This window comes from Scomber scombrus, chromosome 6, assembly GCF_963691925.1.
Source record: "Scomber scombrus chromosome 6, fScoSco1.1, whole genome shotgun sequence".
NCBI classification, from domain to species: domain Eukaryota; kingdom Metazoa; phylum Chordata; class Actinopteri; order Scombriformes; family Scombridae; genus Scomber; species Scomber scombrus.
In genome coordinates, this window is record NC_084975.1 from 16,445,465 (window position 1) to 16,467,107 (window position 21,643).

The following is a 21,643-nucleotide window of genomic DNA, read 5'->3' on the forward strand; positions in this document are numbered from 1 at the left end:
ATCACACTGCCTCCACCAAAGAAGACAGAGAAGATTTGACACATTTTTCATGGACGCAACCCACTTACTCAGCTCTGCTGCTCATCCCACAAATGCATATTCCTTACAAATGTGGCACCATTTAAAAGGGAAATTAGCAGGCTTTCCAACAGTATAAGATTTATTGCCAAGAAGCATTGTTACAACAAAGAAATACTCTACCAAACACAAATTTCCTTACTTTTTGTGCTATGTTTATATAAAATGCATTTTTCAAAATTACGTTTGGGTTTCAATTTTGAATTAACCTCAGTAAACCAAGTTTGAGTCAACTCATTTAAATTGTCGAAAACTTAAACAAACACCAGGAACAAACCACAGAGATTTAAGGATTTCTCAGTGTGTTTTTTTTAATAAATTGTAATTCAGAGGATCTGCTCTGACTCGTGTGGAGATTCCTACACACACACACACACACACACACACACACACACACACACACACACACACACACACACACACACACAAACACAAACACACACACACACACACACACACACACACACGGGTCAAATGCTGCTGGAGATTAATGGAAACTGTGATTGAGGTTGAAGTGTCTACTGACACCTCTGACCCTTAGATAATGAGGCAGTAGGGGGAGAGAGTTAGAAAGACACGGGGGAGGCTAAAGAGAGAGAGAATAAACTGGAATACATGAATGAAATGGGGATGAAAAACAGTGTGCCTCATGTCATTTCAGGCATGCACACACAACTGAATGCATGTGGCATGAACAAACCTGTTTAGAAGACATCTCCATACTGAGGATGGGAATGGGAACCTGAAAAAGTCAAACAAACAAACTTTACCACCTCAACATATTAGGATTAATCATCACATATTAAGAAAAATCCATCAGAATTTCAGAGTTTGTAGATCAAAAGCAAGATGAATATTTTATTATCCACCGAGGACAGCTGGAGAACAGTTGGTGAATAGTGTAATCTAATAAAGAAATGCTTGCTGTGAATGAATTTGTTGATGTCTGTGTAGCTGTGTTGCTAACCAAACCTGGAATACTTGAAGTTCTTCAAGCACCACCTCCTCTGTGGACCAGTTATCTTGAGTGATGCTCACCACCTTCAGAATTGAGCCGGCATCTACAGACAAATATGTATTTTTAATTTGAGACGGTGGAAGCATTGTTTTAATATCCATTCAAGACTAGATGAGGCCCTTCAGTCCATAGACTAATATCCCTCTCTAGGGCACTAACTAAAGTTCAGGACCATTCTCGGGCGACATCTTATGTGTTAAAAATGCATGAGCAAGTTAGAGCTGAGACCTAAGAGAGGATACAGGATCCAAGCATAACATGAATTAATTTTTCCAACAGTATCAACCATCAGAAAAATCTGTTGGGGTCGAGAACAACTCATAGTAATCTACTGCCCTCTAGTGGAGAGCAGAGAGGAGGTGCGCATGTCTCACCTGTTCCCAGAAACATGACTTCATATTGTCCATCCTCTGCTAAAACTCTGTCCACCACAATCTGAGTCAATGTGTAGTCTACTCGGACACGTGTGAACACGGGCCGGCCAGTCAGAGGGTAGACAGAGCGATACATTAGCGGGTGGAAACGAATGAAACTGATCACTTCATCTGGGAAGTCTTTAGTGGTCTTGATCCTTGGGTCATATGTCTTGCTGGGACACTAAAGGGCAGGAAAGAAATATGTTGCAAATTTTTCACAATCACATGGTTGATTTTACTCCGTTAATGTGTTTGTGTGACCTTTTTTTCTCTTATGAACTGACCACTGGTTTTTGTGTAACAATTTATGGTGCATGTCTCCCTCTAGTGTAAAAATGAAGAATTTCAGGAACTAAAGCACATCTGGAACATATGTTACTTGTGCTCCCACTTTCTGTAAATATCTATAGCCCAAATGCAGTGCTGACTCAGCTGTACACCTGAGGCTTATACTCTGTTCTCTATACATTCACCCCCCACCCAACCCCCGTTCATTAAACAAAATGAAACAAGAATGTGATTTACATGTCAAGCAACCTCATCAAAGCCAAGGTTGCATCATCAGGTTAAAAATCCAGATGTGACAAGGCACACCCTGCAGCGTTTTGAACATTTCACCCTTGAATCCTGTCATTTAAATTGGGCAATGTTCATTATTTTGTAATTAGCAAGTAAGCTGAGCAAGTAAGCTTTTTCATGTAATTTGTGAAATTAAAATTAGCTAGGAGCAACTAAATATGAGCTTTCTCGTATTTGGCTTCCTCAAAGGAATTTGGCTCTGTGCCCCCCTGTGTGGTGTTCTATGTACCGTTCCAGGACGTGGATATGGTATCCTCCCCTCGTATTCTACCCATCGGTGGTCGGGCCCCTCTTTGTGGGCATATGGTCCGTTAAATACAGCCCTTATGTCTGCCATGTTGTATACACACACAGCTGAGCCACGGAAAATGGAGCTGAGAAGGAAGTGATAACAAGAGATCAAATTAAAGATGCATAGGTGAAAAAAACTACAGGAGAAGTTGATGATGGTGTGATAAATAGTGAGTATACCTGGAGGTGGTGAAGACAGCATATACTATGGGGTTTTTGTCATCTCTGGTAGGAAGCATAAAGATGTCCTCTACAAGAATAAAAGGAGCAAAAGAAGGTAATTTGTTTTTTATTTTATCTACAGTACACAGAAAAGATTCCAGTGGTCGCACGTCATTTATTTTTCATCACTTCCATTTTCATTATTATTTATATAGAGCAGTTCCTACAGTCTGTTATTGGCCACAGAGGATCTCTGCAGGCAAAATTGGATATTCAGTCCCTTGCTAAAGTGCGCAAGAACCCAATTTATTGGCCTAGATTTTCACTTTTCATTTTCATCTTCACTTACGGAGCTCATCAAAGTGTGTGTCCACTCCATCTGGTCCAGGGATAGAACACACAAGTCTGGCTTTGAGGAAGGTAGTCCATTTGTTGGTCAAACTCCTCAGCCCACCCACATCATTCTGAAACATAACCAAAAGCACTGTAACAACATCATAGTCAGCATACTGTAGTGCAGCTGTTCAACCCGGCCAAAGGACAACCGCAGTTAATAATACACGCTTTGCACTAAACTACTATACAACTGTAATGTATCTAATGGACTTAAACACAGAGACAACACATAGCATCACAGCCTGGCTCCTATTTCCTGCACTAATTAGGAAAATAAACAGGTGAGCAACATGCTTTGTATGGATCTGCTTATTTAACTTGCACAAAGGAGACCTCCTTGTTAATATAATGACAGTCATGAGTAATTGAAAAGACACAGGAAAGAGAAAGAGAAAATTACAGAGAGAGAAGAACAGAAGAAATAAAACAAAAGGAAAAATGGAAGTGCAGCATGCTGGAAGACTACAAAAATCAAGTGAGGCTGTTGATTAATAATGCAAGTTTTATGTTAGCATATGAATTGCTGTTTTAAGTAGCAACCTTTGATTGAGCTATGGTAAGAGCTTTCAAGTGTGTTTCTTTGTTATACATAGGAAAGGTCCATATTAAACTTGGCTGGTGCACTAACTAAGTGGCACTGTGCAGGAAAGACTATTATGTCTCAATACACACCAAAACACACTTGTGTTTAAGAGACCAAAAGAATGTAAGCACTTAATGAGGATGTTTCACAATGGCGATAATCTTCAAAGAGGATTCAAGTGAAGGGCCCTCAATCATTTTACATGCAGAAACACACACACACACACACACACACACACACACACACACACACACACACACACACACACACACACACACACACACACACACACACACACAAAACAGAAGGAGACAGAAAAATACAAAGAGCAAGCGAGATAGCTGAGAGAGAAAGAAGAAGAGAGGGCTATAAGCCAGAGGAATCTCCTACCAGTCTGCCTTACAGCTTACTCCCAAGTCATAAATACACCAAAAGCTTTTCTCTAAGAATGTAGCAATAGACCTCTGAATGCTAATAGCAAACTGCTGTGTGGGCTAGTCCCATTTGGAATGACTAATGGCACACGATATGGTATACAAAAGGTCCCCAGTCTATCCTGCTTCTGCCCTCAGTCAGCTGTGCAGTGATCAGCCAAGCTTTCAAGACTGCTGTTTTGACATGCTGTCAAATAACACTTAATGGGCACTGGAAGATGATAGGCTTCTTCAATTTATCCCAGCATCTAATAACTGAACAGAGAAAAAGTTGGTATTGCCAAAAGGACTCAATTTAAATATGAATATGAAGTGTGGCAATGTTCTTAAAGAATGATGACATTTAGCTCTTGTTCCTGTGGAGCTTGAATGAACTCACAGAAAGTTGCTTTGGACAAAAGCTCTTGCCAAATGAATGTAATGCAACGATACAATATGTGCAAGCTCTATCATACAAATTAAATATCTAAATTAAAGCCAAAATGGGTGTCTGTTCTTTGAAAATGCTCCTCCTTTGTTTCGTGTTAATTGAGAAAACATGCAATTCCTCTGGGGAAAGATATAAATGACAATGATATGGTAGATGTGAAGATCTTTCAACAACACTTATCTTGATGACAAGAGCACAAAGGGGTTAAAACCATGATTTACTACCTCTGACAGCAGCAGCTCTTTCAGAGGACTACAAAAGAAGAATGTATAAGGAAGGCCTCCTCCTGGGGGAAATATAAAAAACTTCTGTAGTGGCCAACACACAGATTCTTATCCGATCAGATCTCAGTAGGAGTTTTGACTCCCCCACACCCTGTAAGAGGTCTTGCCTCTTCTTCTCCTGCTGTCATTCTCTCCTAGTCCCACTCTGTCTCACCAACTCTCCTCCTATTTTTCAAGCATTGTTTCTTTCATTAGCAGCTGGGTGTCGAAGTGCATGTGTATCCTGGTATCCTATTCTTTCTCCCCTACCTGTCATCGGTCATATCCTCACCTCCCCTCCATGCCTCTACTTACGTCCCACAATCCAAGCCATTCCTGTGTAATATCTCACCTTGCACACACGAGCCACTCGGGACAGGATGCTCTTGTCGTTGCCTTCCCATGACACCTCACGGAAGAAAAAGTATATCTTATCATCATCTGGATTGTAGGTGTCTGCAATGGGATGAGCAGATATAAACCTGGCCTCTAAAGACACAGAGAGGAAAAGAGAGAGTAGGGAGAGTGTTAAAATAAGTCAGTTAATTGCATTGCCATGTGGTAATTATATGGTTGCATAGCCTTGAGGTGGCATTAACACTGCACTTAGCACGATATATTTACAGTCTCGCTCTTTTGCTACAGAAAGGTCTGATTTATTATCGTTTCTACTTATTAAGTTCAAACTTAGGCTGATCATAAATTTTCAACTTGTCAAACACAGTGATTGGTTGAATATTTAGATTACTTAAAAGCAGTTTTGTTTACTTCTCTGTGATTTTCAGTCTGTCTAGCGGTATCTGTTATGAAGCAGTGTGGCACAGAGATAATACTTTCATTCAAGTTCCTAATATGTCCCTGAAAATGGATCTTTTAGGTACTGTAGAAGTAGTATTACCACAATGCAGATACTTAAGTATAATATACTTGCTTTCAAAACCTTACTTATTAATTATTGATAGATTTTTTTTCTGGCCACTTGGAAGGAGAACAAGCTGTAAATACAACACTGACATTATCACATTTTAAAGTTGATATATCAAATGTGTTCACAGTTGCCTGTTGCACATCAAGCAGACATGAATCAATATTTGAATACTTTTGAGGTTGTATTACTGGCTACCCAAAGTATGTAAATCCAGTATTAACTCTCCTTTTAGCTGTCCACCGACTCCTTAATGAAATGACTGGATCTTTAGCTGCTAAATGCTTCATTATGGTCACCAGCTAGTGACTAATTTGTCTGTTGTTTGGTTTTGAGTTGGAAGAGAAAAGAATGTAAAATTGTAATCTTAAATCAGTAACTTGTATCAAAAGCTGTCAAATAATAATGACTGAATAATAAATATATCTCTGCCTCTGAAGTAGAAGTATGACAGTACTATCTTAATGTTTATGGACTGATATTACGTGAATTATTCAATTAAATAAAAAATAAAAAAATTGTATTAATGCATTATGTTGTGCCAAATAATGTGAGAAATAGCAATGAGCAAAATGAGACTATAAGCAGCATGTTGCTGTCAGTGTCCCAATTCAAAAGGGAACTAGTCCAAAGGCTTAAGTGTTGCAGTGACATTACATCAACATTAGCTCAACTCCTGGAAGCCAAGCCAGCCAGCCCCAGGTGATTCCCCAACTGGAACAGTTTAATGTACGACTGGTAACATGCTCAACAGAAGGTAATTGTTAGTCCTGCAGCAGTGGAGAGATGTTCCACAGGCTCACAGGGAAAGAGACGCTGCAGGAAATGATGTTCTCTTTCTCTCTGCCTTTCCTGCGTCAACACACACTGTACACACAGTGCGAGAGAGAGAGGCACGTAATTACACTAAACATCTATGTGGTTGTGAAATGTGGAGACTATGTGTAAGGATTTAGATCCTGGTGACACTGTTTATACACTACAGCTCATCAGTGGCTATAAAACACTTGAGACTAGAAATGTATACAGAGGGAAGACTCTCTCGTCAGTGATGACTGTGCATGTCCTGGTGTGTCAGTGTATGTGGGTGTGTGGCTGTATGTGGTTGTGTGACTAACACCATGAACTTCTGGCACACTGTAAATTCCCCAGAAGGTGTGGTCCCTGTTCAGCTATGGCATTCATATAAAAGTTCCACCTTAATGAATAAGTGGGCTGTTTCCTCTGTGGTGGAATGCCAATAACCATCCTGAGGGCACAGAGAGGCTCTTTGTATCAGTAGAGAGGCTGGAAGTTTGGAGAAAAAGCAATAACAAGTTTGAAAGCACTGGAGATGTGCAAGTGTGTGTGTACCATTGATCCAGTAGTCTTCAGAGATGTCTGTGCGTATGTAGTGCTGGTCAGGTGGAGGGCCGAGGGAGCGTGTGAATGTTGTGTCTTTGCCCAAGAAGTCTGAAGCAGTGCCCGCATACAAGTACTGGTCTGGACAAATTATGGATGAAGGTCGATTAATTGTGACAATCAAATATCCAGAAATAAAATCAGTACATACATATATGTAGATGAAAAGTCAGATAACAATAGCAATAACTTTTTATTTTATGATTTTATGATCTTTTTAATACATACACCATGAAAACATGACATGACATTATTATCTAGATTTTAACATGTCACTGGCTTTCCTCAGTCAGTCCATATATTAAACAGAGAGAGATTCCAAGAAACAAATATATGATGGAGAGAAAAGGCTCAACACATTTTGTTTACAATTCTCTGCCAAGTAACTAACTGTTACTGCCAGAGAAATCTCTGCTTGCATCTTTTCTGACCAAAATAAGTTGGAGAAATGTGCTAAGAAAAACACAGATACAAATTCACTCAAATAACTTCTTGGACACTTGAAGAGTCCTAAGCAAATGGTGCTTGGCAGCAATAAAAAACTCTGGTGCGTGGGAGATAAGACAGAAGACTGCTAGAGTACTATCCGATGGCTCATCTTACCTGTGAGGACTGAGGTAAATGGTTGCAGGGGATCAAAAGGACATTTCAATCTGCCTGACTCCACTGTATTAGACAACAAGTGGAAAACACCATCCTGATAAATGAAAGGCAGGAAAGGAGGATACTATTAAACCCATTTTAACTATATAATCATATTAACAATACAATGAAATACATTTCATAAATTAAAAATGCAGATCCTGTATTTTTACCCACAACATTCACTCACTCACTGACTTTACCTCTCTGCGGCCACTAATTTCAATGAAGGCACAGCTGGGGTGGAAGGCTCCTGTCCCACAGGCATAGACATGTGTTCGATTGTAGTTGTGGAGGACCCTGACAAAGTTAGCACACTCCAACTGGAACAGAGAATGAGCCAGGATAAAAAATAATGGAAATCTGATTGAACAGACATATATTGCATCGCACACTAGTTTACGGTAGACTTAGAATCTATATGATTTTTCTGTCAAGAAGTGACTTTGTTTAGAGGCACTTACATTTGCATTTTTGCCAGCCAGTTTGCACATTTCGACTTGGTCCCGGGGAGCAGGCCAGTGAATCTAAGGAGATAAAAAATACATATGTCACACTGGTATTTTACAGTAGATTCTAAGAGTGTATGGATTACTGTAGGGGATACCACTGAGTTAGTTCTTCTATCTCTTTCTGCTTCTAAACTAATGTGAGCCTAATTGCAGTAAGTCCCTCTAGTGGTGCCTATATGGCTGAAAAACAGAAGAAACTGGGTCTTTACCATCAGGGCCCCTTAACTCTGTAAGAGGTTATGAGAGCTGAAATCCTTTTAAAAGACAGATTATTTTTCTTTTACATTAATCATCCCATGTTTCTGCTTTCTTTTGCCTTTCTGCACCATCCTTTGTATTCAGTTATTTTGCATTTCACATTTTAATTCTCTTTTGTCTATGTATTTTCAAGATTTTTGTTCTTTGAAAGGCGATATATTAAATTGCTAATAAGCATAGGCAGAATTTTTGGGGGGTTATTAAACAACTAATCTCAGTTAAACAAACAATCAACACCTCCAGGTACTGGAGCAATAGACGTACACCATCCAATGTCCCTTTAATGCACCCACTATGTTCGCACATGTGTTATAACCGCATATGTGCTTAGCGTGTTACCGCCCCTAAATCCTACCAAGGAGAGCTATCGCCAAACTTATTCAGGGGTCGATAGAACCTGATTATGCATGCAAATACACTGCCACAAGTATGAAAATATCTCATGATTCCAAATCATTAGATGCCACTGAGGAATTCATACAGGAAACCAGTGTTACAACGTGATATGTTAAATAAAGTGTGTGGCCTTTCTCAGGAGGGCGTAAATTGGTTTTGAAACCCAGAATATGGAATGATCAGTGGTCTAGTTTTACCACAGCATATGGGGACATTTAGAGACTGTGGTTAAAAATGTATTGAAGTATTTGGCTGTGTTTTAGTGCCTGCGGGTCCCTTTCCAGGTATTCCTCTTCATTAACTTATAAACACCAAGTTTGTGTCTCTAGATCATAGTCACTGTCAAGGACAGTCCAAAAGGCCCACATAGTTAGACTGTTGGTGCATATCTTCCAAGCATCAGTATCAGTGACCAGAGAGGCAACTTTGAGAGCGAGACTAAGAGTTAAAACAACCAGATAAAGATCAAATAAACACACTGTCGTCCCACTTGCAGATCAACCTCAGCTGCATAAACAAACGCTCAGATCTACAAACTTTAACATATGGCATCCCTCCAAATGCATTTGTGTTTGGGTATATGTGTGAGTGAGTGTGTGCCCCATTGATGGGTATTTATTGTATGTATGCGGTATGTGTGTGCATGCGACCTCCAACATGATAACCCTGTCAATGACCCTGTCAATGACAGTTTCAGAGTGCTGTTGACTGATAATTGAGCCATTCTCTAAAACTATACACAGCTGGGTGCATTCTAGAATAGTATCATAGTAATAAAAAAGCAAAAAACAGTACCTTTCATTATTCCACTTCATGAAAAGACAGGTACAAGTGTCACAAGGAGAAGTTAAATGACTCTCTCTATAATAATGAGCTGTTCACAGCAAATAACAGAGGTTATTATTTTCTCAAGTGGCTCCATGTGTGAGTTTTGTCTGGGGATTGGTACGGTTGCTGTGTATCAAGTAGATACTCCATCTCCTGTTCAGACTTGTATTTCTTCCAGCGCTATCCTTCTTTCACAGGGTGTGGGGGACTCTTAAAACTGCTGTAAACACCTCAGAGTCTACCTAAACAACCTTTCAACTATCATGAATGGCTTGAATAGCCACTAACCCAAAAGATTTTGTTGATTTGTTAAATTCATAACCCTAACCCTAACCTTAACCCTTTACCAATACTGTATGTTTCCATTGCATTGTACCTTTCTGGGACCTCTGGCCAGATTGTCAGGGTCAAGCAGGTAGATGTGATCCCTGGCTCCCAAAAGAAGACGACCTCTCTCCTCATCCAACAGCAGCGAGTGGGAGAGAAGGCCATCGGAGGGGCCCAAAAACAAAGATACACTGCCAGCTTGCAGCAGTTCTGGTCAAGGAAGAGAGACATTCATACAGACAAACAAAAGATTAATTCATCCCCACAGTGCAGTATATACATTAAGCTTATATTTAAAAATGCACATCTAACACTGATTTACAGTAGGTTGCAAATAATATGTCAATTGGAGTAGGCTGTCAATCCTTAACTCACTGAACTCTTCATACCAGCCCCCGAAAAAAGCACTGGGTTTCCTCTTCTAGAGAAAAAACATGCCTTGACTTGAATTGAAACCACTTACCCCCGTCTGTGGTTTAACACCTTGGCTACATGTGCTGATAGAAGAGAAATACAGTAGCACAGACTGCAACTACACTCTATGTCAGTGGGTACATTGGCAGATATCTTCATCAGGGTATTTTCATAGCTACTTTACTAACCATGACGATATCTCTCAGTTTGGCCAGTAGATGAAAAAGAAGATGAGGGATTTATTGATTATAAAACTATTTGTCTTTCTAACATACTTTCCTGATCAGATCTCATTTGCAGATGACTGAATATCAGTAGAAACATTAGCTTTGGCTGTAGCATAGGCCTGTCATAGCCCTATATGAGATTAGATCATGATGAGTGTGGTGTAATTAAGAAAATTACCCAATACTGTTAAATTCAGAATTCCTTTATTTTGAAGGTGTGTTTTATTTTGTATTTCTGATTTCCTGTGGGTGAGGGTTTTTCCTGTTGTGCTGTAGTTGTGGCCATTTTGAAGAAGCACATGTAGTAGTTAATGCCATCTCTATCCATCCATCTTCTGTTCGTTCATGGGGTATCGCCAGTGAGTATATTTAATTTAATAACTTAAGACCTAATTTAGGGACAATATTATTATTTGTTTTGTGCTGAATTTATTTATTTACCTGCATTTTGTTATGTGTTTGTTATTTCAGTTTTACCTTTTCTTCATTAAAAGTACCTGCCAAGTACAACACATCGCCTGTTCATTGGAGGAAAACGTTTTGAAGGAACGAGTTTAGCTTGCTGTTTCATGTTAGATGAGAACAGTATAGTAAAATGGCGTCCTCTGAGAAGAAGATGGTTTCAGAGAAAGAACCTCAGTCTCAAGTTTCAGAGAATGACACCCCAAAAATACAAGACAATATGAAGACTGCTGATGCAAAATCACACACGTCATCTAATGCACGTCGATCTACACGCTCTCAACGATCCATGGTCAACGTGGCAGCTGCTACAGCACGGGCAGAGGCGGAAGCAGCGAAAGCCAGAGCCTCCTTCATCAGAAAGGAAATGCACATTAAAATTGAAAAAGCTCGTCTAGAGGCAGAATTATATGGCTCAAGCAAGAGGCAGAAGCAGAGGCAGCTATTGCAGAGGCCATCGCCATGGAAAACGCTGCTGTCGAATTAAGCTCTCACGGGAGCTCACGGGACTTTGAGTCTTTACCATCGCAAAGTCCACAAGACAAAGTAAATGAATATGTGGAAAGGCACTCACAAAAGGATGATTCTCACCCAGATGAGCAGTTTGATATAAGCCAACAGAGGCCATCTGCCCTGTTAACGTTGGATGAAGAGCGTTGCTCCATTTGTCAAGCGTTCGAGTCTCTCAGTCTTAAACCACAGCACTCTTATGGAGATTGTGAGATGCCACAACACTCGAACCCACGTCAGGCACATCTCCCTCACTCCGAGTCATATCAGCCAGACGGCTACCTACATGCCTCTAAGCTAGATAGCCAGCAGTGTTGCAGTCAGCAATTTCAAAGCCTAGATAAAAAAAATCAAGGTTGAAGAAAGCCAACAAGTTTACATCACATCTTAAAAGGCAGCAAGTGTTCAGCAACTATACTCCTAATCCCTCTCCTGGCCAGCATCTAAATAGCAACACATCAGACTTAGCTAAGTTCTTAATAATAAGTCAGCTGGTTTCAGGTGGTTGGACCAAATTTGATGATCAGCCAGAAAGCTTTCTCGGCTGGAAGTCAACATTTACCAGTGTTGTGAAGGGACTTGATCTCTCTGCCCACGAACAAATCGACCTGCTCATAAAATGGCTAGGTCCTGAATCGAGTCATCAAGCTTGCAGGATGAAAGCTGCCAACGTCCGACAACCATTGGTGGGTCTCAACCTCATTTGGGAAAAACTGGATGAACTTTATGGTGCTCCAGAAGCCATAGAGAATGCTTTGTTTGCAAAACTGGACAACTTCCCAAGAGTAGGCAACCGCGATAACCACAGACTTTGAGAACTTGGGGATTTACTGTGCGAACTTGAAGCTGCTAAAGAAGATGGTTATCTCCAAGGATTAGCCTATCTGGATACGGCAAGGGGAGTAAGTCCCTTTGTAGAAAAATTGCCCTTCCATTTACAGGATAAATGGATGACATTTGGATCAAAATATAAGGAAGACCACAGGGTACATTTCCCACCCTTTTCAGTCTTTTCTGAATTTGTAAGGAGACAAGCCAGGGCAAGAAACGACCCAAGTTTTTATGTGACCAATACAGTTGCACCCACTCTGAAAAGGGAGAGAATGGGGAATCTCAATTACAAGAATCCTGTGTCTGTGCACAAGACAAGTGTGAGCAACAAGGAAACAACTACAAATAGAGAGGGGAACCAAACAGAAGACGTGAACACGCTATGTCCCATACATAAAAAACCACACGCACTAAAGAAGTGCAAGAGCTTTCGAGCTATGCTCTTGGATGACAGGAAGAAATTCCTCAGGGACAAGGGAGTGTGTTTTCGCTGCTGTGCTTCAGTCTCCCACCAGGCCAGGGACTGTGGCGCTTCAATCAAATGCGCAGAGTGCGGAAGTGAACGTCATGTGGCCGCACTGCACTTTGGTCCTGCTCCAAGAGAGTCAAAGGAGCTGATCTTTTACAAGGATCAAAGAGGTTCCACAGAGCAGAGCCCTTCCAAGGTTCATGGCGGGGAGCCAGTCACCACACACAATGATGAACAAATCCTAGCGGCTAAACCACTGTGTACACAAGTTTGTGGTAAAGGCTTCAGAGGGAAGTCGAGCGCAAAAATATGTCTGGTTAATGTTTATCCTGAAGGTCGTCCAGAGGAGAGTAAAAGGATGTACGTGATCTTAGATGATCAGAGTAATGTCTCATTGGCCAAGACAGAGTTCTTTGATGCCTTTCAAATACAAGGACCACGAATACCATACATCCTGACTACATGTGCTGGAGTTGTCAAGGTGACCGGTAGGAGAGCTCATGGTTACATGATTGAGCCACTCACAGGAGAGCTAAGTATCGCCCTTCCAACTCTAATAGAGTGTAATAATGTGCCAAACAGCCGAGCAGAAATTCCAACCCCAGAAGCAGCGTACCACCACAGCTACATGCGAACTATGGCTGACCAAATACCTGCTCTGGATGACGCTGCAGACATCTTGCTCCTGTTAGGGAGGGACATTCTCCAGGTCCACAAGGTGCGTCGGCAGTATAATGGCCCAGACAACGCTCCATTTGCCCAGAAGCTCGATCTTGGGTGGGTCATTGTTGGTGACGTCTGCCTGGGTGGAGCCCACACCCCTACAGAAGTGAACACATTTAAAACATGCTTTATGGACAATGGCCGTCCCAGTTATATGCGTCCTTGTGAGAACCTTGTCAAAATTAAGGAGGATTTCAGCCAGACCCTTCAGCAGAACAGCTCTCTACCTTGGCCTCGTTCTCTGGAGCAGCAAGAGGACCTCCTTGGTGCAACAGTCTTCCAAAGGACTGAAAAAGACAATCAGTTAGCACCTTCAATCGACGATTTGACCTTCCTACAGCTGATGGACAAGGGGTTTGTTAGGGATGAAAGTGGCAGCTGGGTGGCACCCTTGCCCTTTCGAAACCCAAGGAAGCCTCTCCCTAACAACAGGCAGCAGGCACACCAACGGCTTATGTCATTGCAGCGAGCTTTCCAGAAGAGACCCAGCATGAAAGAAGACTTCCTACAGTTCATGCAAGGGATTCTGGATAACAACCATGCAGAGTTGGCACCACCACCAGAGGGAAGGGAGGTGAGGTACCTTCCCATTTTTGGAGTCTACCACCCGCACAAGATCGGAAAAATCAGGGTTGGTTTCGACTCAAGTGCTCGTTTCGAGGGTGTCTCACTGAATGAGGTCTTACTTCAGGGGCCCAATCTCAACAACGGTCTTCTGGGAGTTCTTCTTAGGTTCAGGAAAGAACCAGTTGCCATAACTGCGGATGTAAAGCAAATGTTTTATTGCTTTCTGGTCCAGGAAGAACATCGAGATGTTTTGCGCTTTTTGTGGTTCAAGGACAACAACCCCGAAAGTGAAGTGGTGGATTACCGGATGAGGGTCCACGTGTTTGGAAACTCCCCATCACCTGCTGTGGCAACCTACGGGTTGAGAAGAGCAGCACGGGAGGGAGAGAAGGATTTTGGCAGGGATGTCTGTGAATTCATTAAGGAAGATTTCTATGTGGATGACGCCTTGCGGTCCTTCACGACTGAGGTTGAAGCAGTTGATGTTCTAAAAAGAGCCCAAAACCTGCTGGCTGATTACAACATAAAGCTCCACAAGATCACCTCAAACAAGGTTGATGTCATAAATGCCTTTCCCAAAGGAGATCGAGCCAAGGGTATGGAAACTCTGGACCTCGCAGTTGATGACTTACCCATCCAGCGCAGTCTGGGAGTAGCCTGGGATATGACAAGCGATACATTCACCTTTAACATTCCCAAGCCCCAGAAACCCTTCACGTGCAGAGGGGTGCTCTCGACCATCAACAGCTTGTTCGATCCTTTGGGCTTCCTGGCGCCTGTGACGGTCGAGGGCAGGCTCCTTCTACGAGAACTAGTCTCTCAAGGTACAGATTGGGACACACCTCTGCCTCCTGAAAAATTTGAGAAGTGGCAACGGTGGCAGGACTCACTGCAAGAGCTTAATGATCTGAACATCTGTCGCACCTATGCCACATGTTCACTGACTAGGGCCAAAGGCGCAGAGCTATGTGTCTTTCCTGACGCCTCGGTAAAGGCAATCGCAGCAGTTGCCTACTTAAAGGTGGAAACTGACGAAGGCCGCACAGAAGTCAGTTTCGTACTCGGCAAGGCCAAACTGGCACCTCTGGCAGAGCTTACCATCCCGAGACTAGAACTCTGATCCGCAGTATTGGCCACAGAAATTGCGGACCAGATCAGAGAGGAAATAAGGCTGAAGCTGGACAGGATCACGTTCTTCACGGACAGTAAAGTCGTGTTGGGCTATATAAGCAATGAATCTCGAAGGTTCTACGTATACGTGAATAACCGCGTGCAGCGCATCAGACAGTCCAGTCATCCTAGTCAGTGGAGATATGTAGCCACAGAAAACAATCCAGCCGATCACGGCTCAAGATCCGTGCCTGCAAGCCAGTTGCAAGGAACCAGTTGGTTGATGGGACCAAGATTGTTGTTGGAACCTGAGAAGTCGTCATCGGACATTATGGCCTTTGAACTGGTTAATCCAGACTCAGACGTGGAACTTCGTCCAAAGGTCACAGCGCTCTTGACAAAGGTCTCAGGAGAACAACTGAACACTAAGCGTTTTGAACGCTTTTCGTCAGGGAGTCGACTGACAAGAGCTGTAGCTCGACTGTTACATGTGGCACAAAGCCTCCACAAACCAGCACATTACGCAGAATGTGTTGGATGGCACTACTGCAAGAAAGGCATTACAAGTGCTGAGTTAATCAAGGCGGAACACGTCATCATAAAAAGTGTGCAACGCGAGGTCTATGCAGAAGAGATGATATGCTTGGAAGGGAAACAAGACTTACCTGGGAGTAGTCCTCTAAAGAAGTTGCATCCTGTGAGGGACAAAGAGGGTCTGCTACGTGTAGGAGGACGCATCATCCATTCAAACCTACCTGTAAATCAGACTCATCCCATCCTTATCCCTGGCAAACATCATCTTGCTTTGTTACTTATTCGCCATCACCACGAACAGGTCAAACACCAGGGAAGGCACTTCACCAAAGGCGCTGTGCGCGGAAGTGGCCTATGGATAATGGGAGTAATAGCAAAGGCCTTTCAGAGTAATGATGGGCATGTTAGGAAAGTGGAAGTAAAGGTGGCCTCCCACCAACCCCCAAGGACTTACCTGAGACCGGTCTCTGAGGTCGTTCTACTCTTGGAGTCAGAGGTTGTTTAGGTTAAAGTATTTGTGGCACCCTACAGATGCCAGGCGGGGAGTGTGGTGTAATTAAGAAAATTACCCAATACTGTTAAATTCAGAATTCCTTTATTTTGAAGGTGTGTGTTTTATTTTGTATTTCTGATTTCCTGTGAGTGAGGGTTTTTCCTGTTGTGCTGTAGTTGTGGCCATTTTGAAGAAGCACATGTAGTAGTTAATGCCATCTCTATCCATCCATCTTCTGTTCGTTCATGGGGTATCGCCAGTGAGTATATTTAATTTAATAACTTAAGACCTAATTTAGGGACAATATTATTATTTGTTTTGTGCTGAATGTATTTATTTACCTGCATTTTGTTATGTGTTTGTTATTTCAGTTTTACCTTTTCTTCATTAAAAGTACCTGCCAAGTACAACACATCGCCTGTTCATTGGAGGAAAACGTTTTGAAGGAACAAGTTTAGCTTGCTGTTTCATGTTAGATGAGAACAGTATAATGAGAGCAGGTGGAATACCTGTTGCTCACCCATTAGATGATTATATGTATTTTGGTTGTTGTTGTTGATGATGACTTCAATACAGTTAATATACTGAATTAAAAAAGTTAAAATATGTTGGTAAAAGGTAATGTTCAGACTCCCAGGGTCCATTTTAAGGAGTTTTCCAGGAGCTGTACACTGACTACATTCTCAGTGCAATGCTGTGTCCTTGATCTGAGGAAATCTCTTCTATCACCAGGCTCTTTTCAGTGCACCAGTATAGCAACATGCCTTGAATAAACACTGGCTCAATATGGGGGAGTCCTGTCGGAGTCACTCTGAAAGGATTGACATTGTGATTACCCTCTTGGTGTGAAGGATTGGAGAGGTTACCAAACTTCAATATTTGAACTTCTAGGACCCCTCCGCACCATGCAATCCTGCTTAATACCTCCTCCTATACACAAGCTCACAAACACACACACATACAACAGCACCACCACATGCTCATATCTTTCACCCCTACACACACATCATGCTCACAGCAGACTAACCCTTGCAGAGAGATTAAGACTGCTAGCCTTTGGCTATCGCTAATCTGTTCTGTAAACACACAGCACTATGAGCCCATTGAAACAGCCTACTAAAGCTGATGCTGCTTAGCATAGAGCTCTGCACCTTTCTCCAGAGAAGAGAGCCCTGAGCACCCTTAACAGTTCTTGATTAGCTCCTTTGCTGGAGGTCTGAGGCACTTTCACCCACACATTTATTTCAGTAAGCCATCACCAAGCTGGCTTGCAGCCAATAGAGTTAGGCCCTACTTATAAATTAGACTTAAGCTTTATAATACTATGATTTCTGCTATTGTATAAGTGTAGACTACCTAACTCAGGATGACTAAGGCAATGCTCAGCTGCAGCATTGCCTTTTCGCTATTGTCTGAAGAATGATGCTGAATATGGAGCATGAAGAGGAAAAAGTATATTGCTGTAATGATGCTGCATATGAATCTGTCATATGCACTAGAAGAAGAGTTACATTATTTAAGCATGAACAATATCCATTAGAAGTAGACTACTGATTATAGTGCTCTGCATTCAGGCTAGTTGAAATGGGGCCACTATATTCATGTTGCATGATCACAGCATAGATCTACCATTAATATGCAGTGTAGGATGTTCTGTCCATGGTTTCAGAATACACTTCACAGTAACCTCACAGCTAGTGCAAAACATTGGGTCAAACAATAATTTATATGTGTTTTGTTCTGTGTGCTGTGGGATAGGAGGGAAAGCTAATTTTGGCTACTAAGAATAGACAAGTTGACTAAATCGTGTTTAGCTAATGAACACTTTTTACAAAAAGATAGAAAAATACCTTTAAGACCTATGAAATGCCATTTTATATAATACAGGCCTGTTTTTGGTGTAACTTCCTTCATCCTTTGATCATAGATTAAGAACAAATGTATAACAACAATCTGAGTGAGAAGCATATTAAAAATATTTCCATAATGACCAGATGATTTTACTTTCGATCAGGAAGAAGACATTGTCTACACTATGAAAATGAACTTATGCCACAAGATATCACAATCAGGAGTGAACAACGATGAGTTTTTCAGAGCAAAGTTCATGAGTTTGCAGTTGAAGGCAGTTGTTTTGGAGGTATTCACTCAATCAGGGATGATTTCACTTTGATCGTTTCACCCTTCACTCATTGAAGCTGTGCTCTCAGAGGAGGGTGATGTGATGTGCTGTTTGAAGAGTGATCACTGCTGGGTGGTGTTGCTTTTGAGGTGTGTGCAGTGATGAGATTATGACAAGATGTATGCACTGGATTGGAGGGGATTTTGCTTTTGATGGAGCCTTCTTTGCTTCAGTCATTCTGACTGAGAGAGCCAAACATGGACATTGTTCTACTGTCCTCACTCTGAGATCCAAAGGAAACCACAACATAGCCAGATGGGCATTCTCTTGAATGAATAGGCATACAATCCAGTAATGAGTCAACAATGAGAATCAAAGCCAAGATACACTATCTGAGAGAATATAAAAAATACAGTCGTCTCAAATATCTGGACTTAATAAAATGCAGTCATATTGCCTTGGAACAAACATGAAATGAGGCAAACTGCAGAGTTAAATACTAGCCTAACTGCTGAGTAAACACTGTCCCTTGCAATCATTATTCCTGCAGCTACTTATATGTATTTATGTTGGACACTCAGGACATAAACGTGAATCTATTTCAAGCCATATCGGGCTTTGGAAGCCTTAGATCAGAAGATAGCTTTTTGGAGGTTGAAGTCAGAGAGCGAGTTTACTTTTAGGTCACAGTTAGGATTTGGTTTTATGAAGCAAGACTGGAGTTCATTTGTGTGGTTTCTAGCAGCTGATACTGTACATAGTATGAGGGATGGTGACTTTGAAGTAAAGTTTGCACTGGAGTTTAGAATAGGTTTTAAGGGAAGCAATAATTTAGCTTTACCCCGGAGGCACAAAGCAAACATACTCAGTTGGACGCAAAAGTAAACGCATGGACACAGTGAACATTGCCACGGCTGGCTAATATACACACAACAGATTGAGCGTCAGTCTCCTATGTACCAGGGAGCATCAACATGAAATATAAGTTCTGTATGTTACTGTTCTGCAATAACACTCTATTTTATTACAAACTAAAAACTAAAACAGTAACTTGACTTCAGGGTAATATGAAAGGGAATTACACATGGCAAGATTAGTAATTGTGTTCATATCTTACAAAAAAATTAACAGAACATTCTCGTGCTAAATCCAAACAGAATTATGATGTGGGTCAGCGTGTTACTCTTTAATCTCTCACTTTACTGTTATGTTTTAAAGACCATTTACTTTAACAGTGCAACTAAGTGTAATAATCTCTCTTTTCACTTTTGCCCTTAGCTGTGTTTACAAAGTTACAAGAAAAAATACAATTGGAGAAGAAATGTCACAGAGACAATGCTAGACATTGTAAGGTCCATGTTGAACAGCTAAACCATTAATAATATAAAATGAGGAAAGCACAAAAACAAAACAAATTAAAATAATAAAGGGTAATCATAGATGTGCGTGAACAGTCATATGCCTCATATAGAGCTATGATGAAGTGCACCGATGATGAAAGTTGGCATGATATAAAATAGCCAAAATGAGCTTATTAATTTACTTACCAAAACTTTATTTTACTCTTAGGCTGCCCTTTCCTATCAAAGAAAATGTAAATATGTAACAAAAATAAGATTGACAGAAAAATAAAAAATATTTCATTTCTTACCTCTGTGGCTGAGTTTAACCCTGGGGAGAGTTTGTTTGATGCTTGTTCCAATAGGGAGGATGGCCAACAACATCAGTCCCACTAATGGGACCCCTGGATGGGATAGTGCCTTAATCCTCTTCCCTTTGCTGACATAATTACTGCCAGGCATGCAGTATAGAGCCCTGGCTTCATTCAGACTCTGATCAGCAGAGCCCTCTTTCTTCATAGTGTGTGGAGTGGTCTTGGTCCGTTTTCACTCTGTTCTTTTCTGCAATCCTGGAGGGAGCCCAATGTAAAGAGTCAAGCTAGGGAGGAGCAATCATAAGAGTGTGTGCATGAGAGAGTGTGCACACAGGACATCACAGGATATGTACACACATTTTACCATGGAGCCCTACAGGCATGTCCTCTCTCTTTAACCATCCTACATCAGCTGTTGGCTGTCACCGGCTTTCCTTTTGTGTTGCCTTTAAATCTGTTTGCTCAAAACAAAGGTTGGGCTAACAAAACAGCCACATACTATCTTTGAATGGGGCTGTGCGTCTTTCAGTTTCTCACCCTCCTCCATCTTCTTTTCACATGGATAACTCATTTAATTCTTTACCTAAATGATACTTGCCAATAGTTTTAGCATTGGCTGATGACCCTGTCAGCTCCTCCTTTATGCCCTGTAAAAAAAAATGGGCCATGTCCTGTCTACAACTTCAGAGTGCATTAAAGAGGCCTTTTCACACTGAGTGAAAAGTGAGCTGTAAGAGTCAGCAGTCATGGGAACACTCATTGGCTTTTCTATAAATAATAAGCAAGGAGGACTTGAGTGATGTGTGCTAATTGAACATGGGGCAATTGGAACAGACACTGAATGTTTTTGTGGTTAGAGGAGAACCTCAGCCTTTAAAAATAGGAAAATGTGATCATCACAACTCTTGTGAAGGGTATGCAAGTAAAAACACAAGTTTGCAGAAAGGATTTTCTCTTCCCCTTGGCAACATTTTGAAATAAGGTGCATACAATCCAGATTAGTTACCAGGAGATCAATGAGGAAGAAATCAGGAACTAAGAGTTACTTCGATCAAGAAGTATCTCCTAAATAACTAAGCTGGATACTATGGTAACAAACCAATATCTAATAATTAGTTCTGTGGTCTATGCATCTCTATATGGACCACGTTCTTAATTAGTTGTTCCTGATTCACTCTAAATCAGATGCTACTCAACACAGTTATGTATCAACACTAGTAATGCATTTCTAGTTCTAGTTCTAGTGGATCATCTTGTACCATCTTGTGTGTATTATTACCCCACCAAGCTTACTACCATGCATCCGTTTTCTAAACCTGTATTCCTGCTCATTCCGCAGCAATCTAGTTACTAATTAACCAGACAATTGATGAAGTAATTAACAAATGCATTAGAAGAATGTCTGTGTCCCCCCACTCAGACCTTATTGCTACATCTCCCTCATTTACTTTCTTTCCACCCCCATTAAAATAATACACATCAACCATCTAATGACAACACAAACTACGTCAAATTACAATACCAGCAAAAAGTTTAGATATGTTTACTCATTCAAGGAAATGGGAAGGTGTGTACAAACTTTCGACTT

General features: G+C 41.3%; 1 protein-coding gene across 1 annotated transcript in view; it reads right to left on the bottom strand.

Annotated features, from left to right (window-relative positions):
- The window catches only part of sema3d (sema domain, immunoglobulin domain (Ig), short basic domain, secreted, (semaphorin) 3D), a 30,836-nt gene extending 10,576 nt beyond the window's left edge, over nucleotides 1-20,260 (bottom strand). Inside the window, exons 1-13 of the mRNA XM_062421667.1 lie at nucleotides 20,053-20,260; nucleotides 9,989-10,149; nucleotides 8,083-8,145; nucleotides 7,822-7,941; nucleotides 7,580-7,673; nucleotides 6,929-7,057; nucleotides 5,003-5,139; nucleotides 2,894-3,008; nucleotides 2,563-2,632; nucleotides 2,321-2,465; nucleotides 1,471-1,693; nucleotides 1,051-1,139; nucleotides 779-820 (exon numbers count right to left, since the gene is read on the bottom strand). Coding sequence (XP_062277651.1) covers nucleotides 779-820; nucleotides 1,051-1,139; nucleotides 1,471-1,693; nucleotides 2,321-2,465; nucleotides 2,563-2,632; nucleotides 2,894-3,008; nucleotides 5,003-5,139; nucleotides 6,929-7,057; nucleotides 7,580-7,673; nucleotides 7,822-7,941; nucleotides 8,083-8,145; nucleotides 9,989-10,149; nucleotides 20,053-20,260 — 1,596 coding nt within the window. The remainder of the gene's footprint in view (nucleotides 1-778; nucleotides 821-1,050; nucleotides 1,140-1,470; nucleotides 1,694-2,320; nucleotides 2,466-2,562; nucleotides 2,633-2,893; nucleotides 3,009-5,002; nucleotides 5,140-6,928; nucleotides 7,058-7,579; nucleotides 7,674-7,821; nucleotides 7,942-8,082; nucleotides 8,146-9,988; nucleotides 10,150-20,052) is intronic.
- Between the last annotated feature and the right edge of the window lie 1,383 nt (nucleotides 20,261-21,643).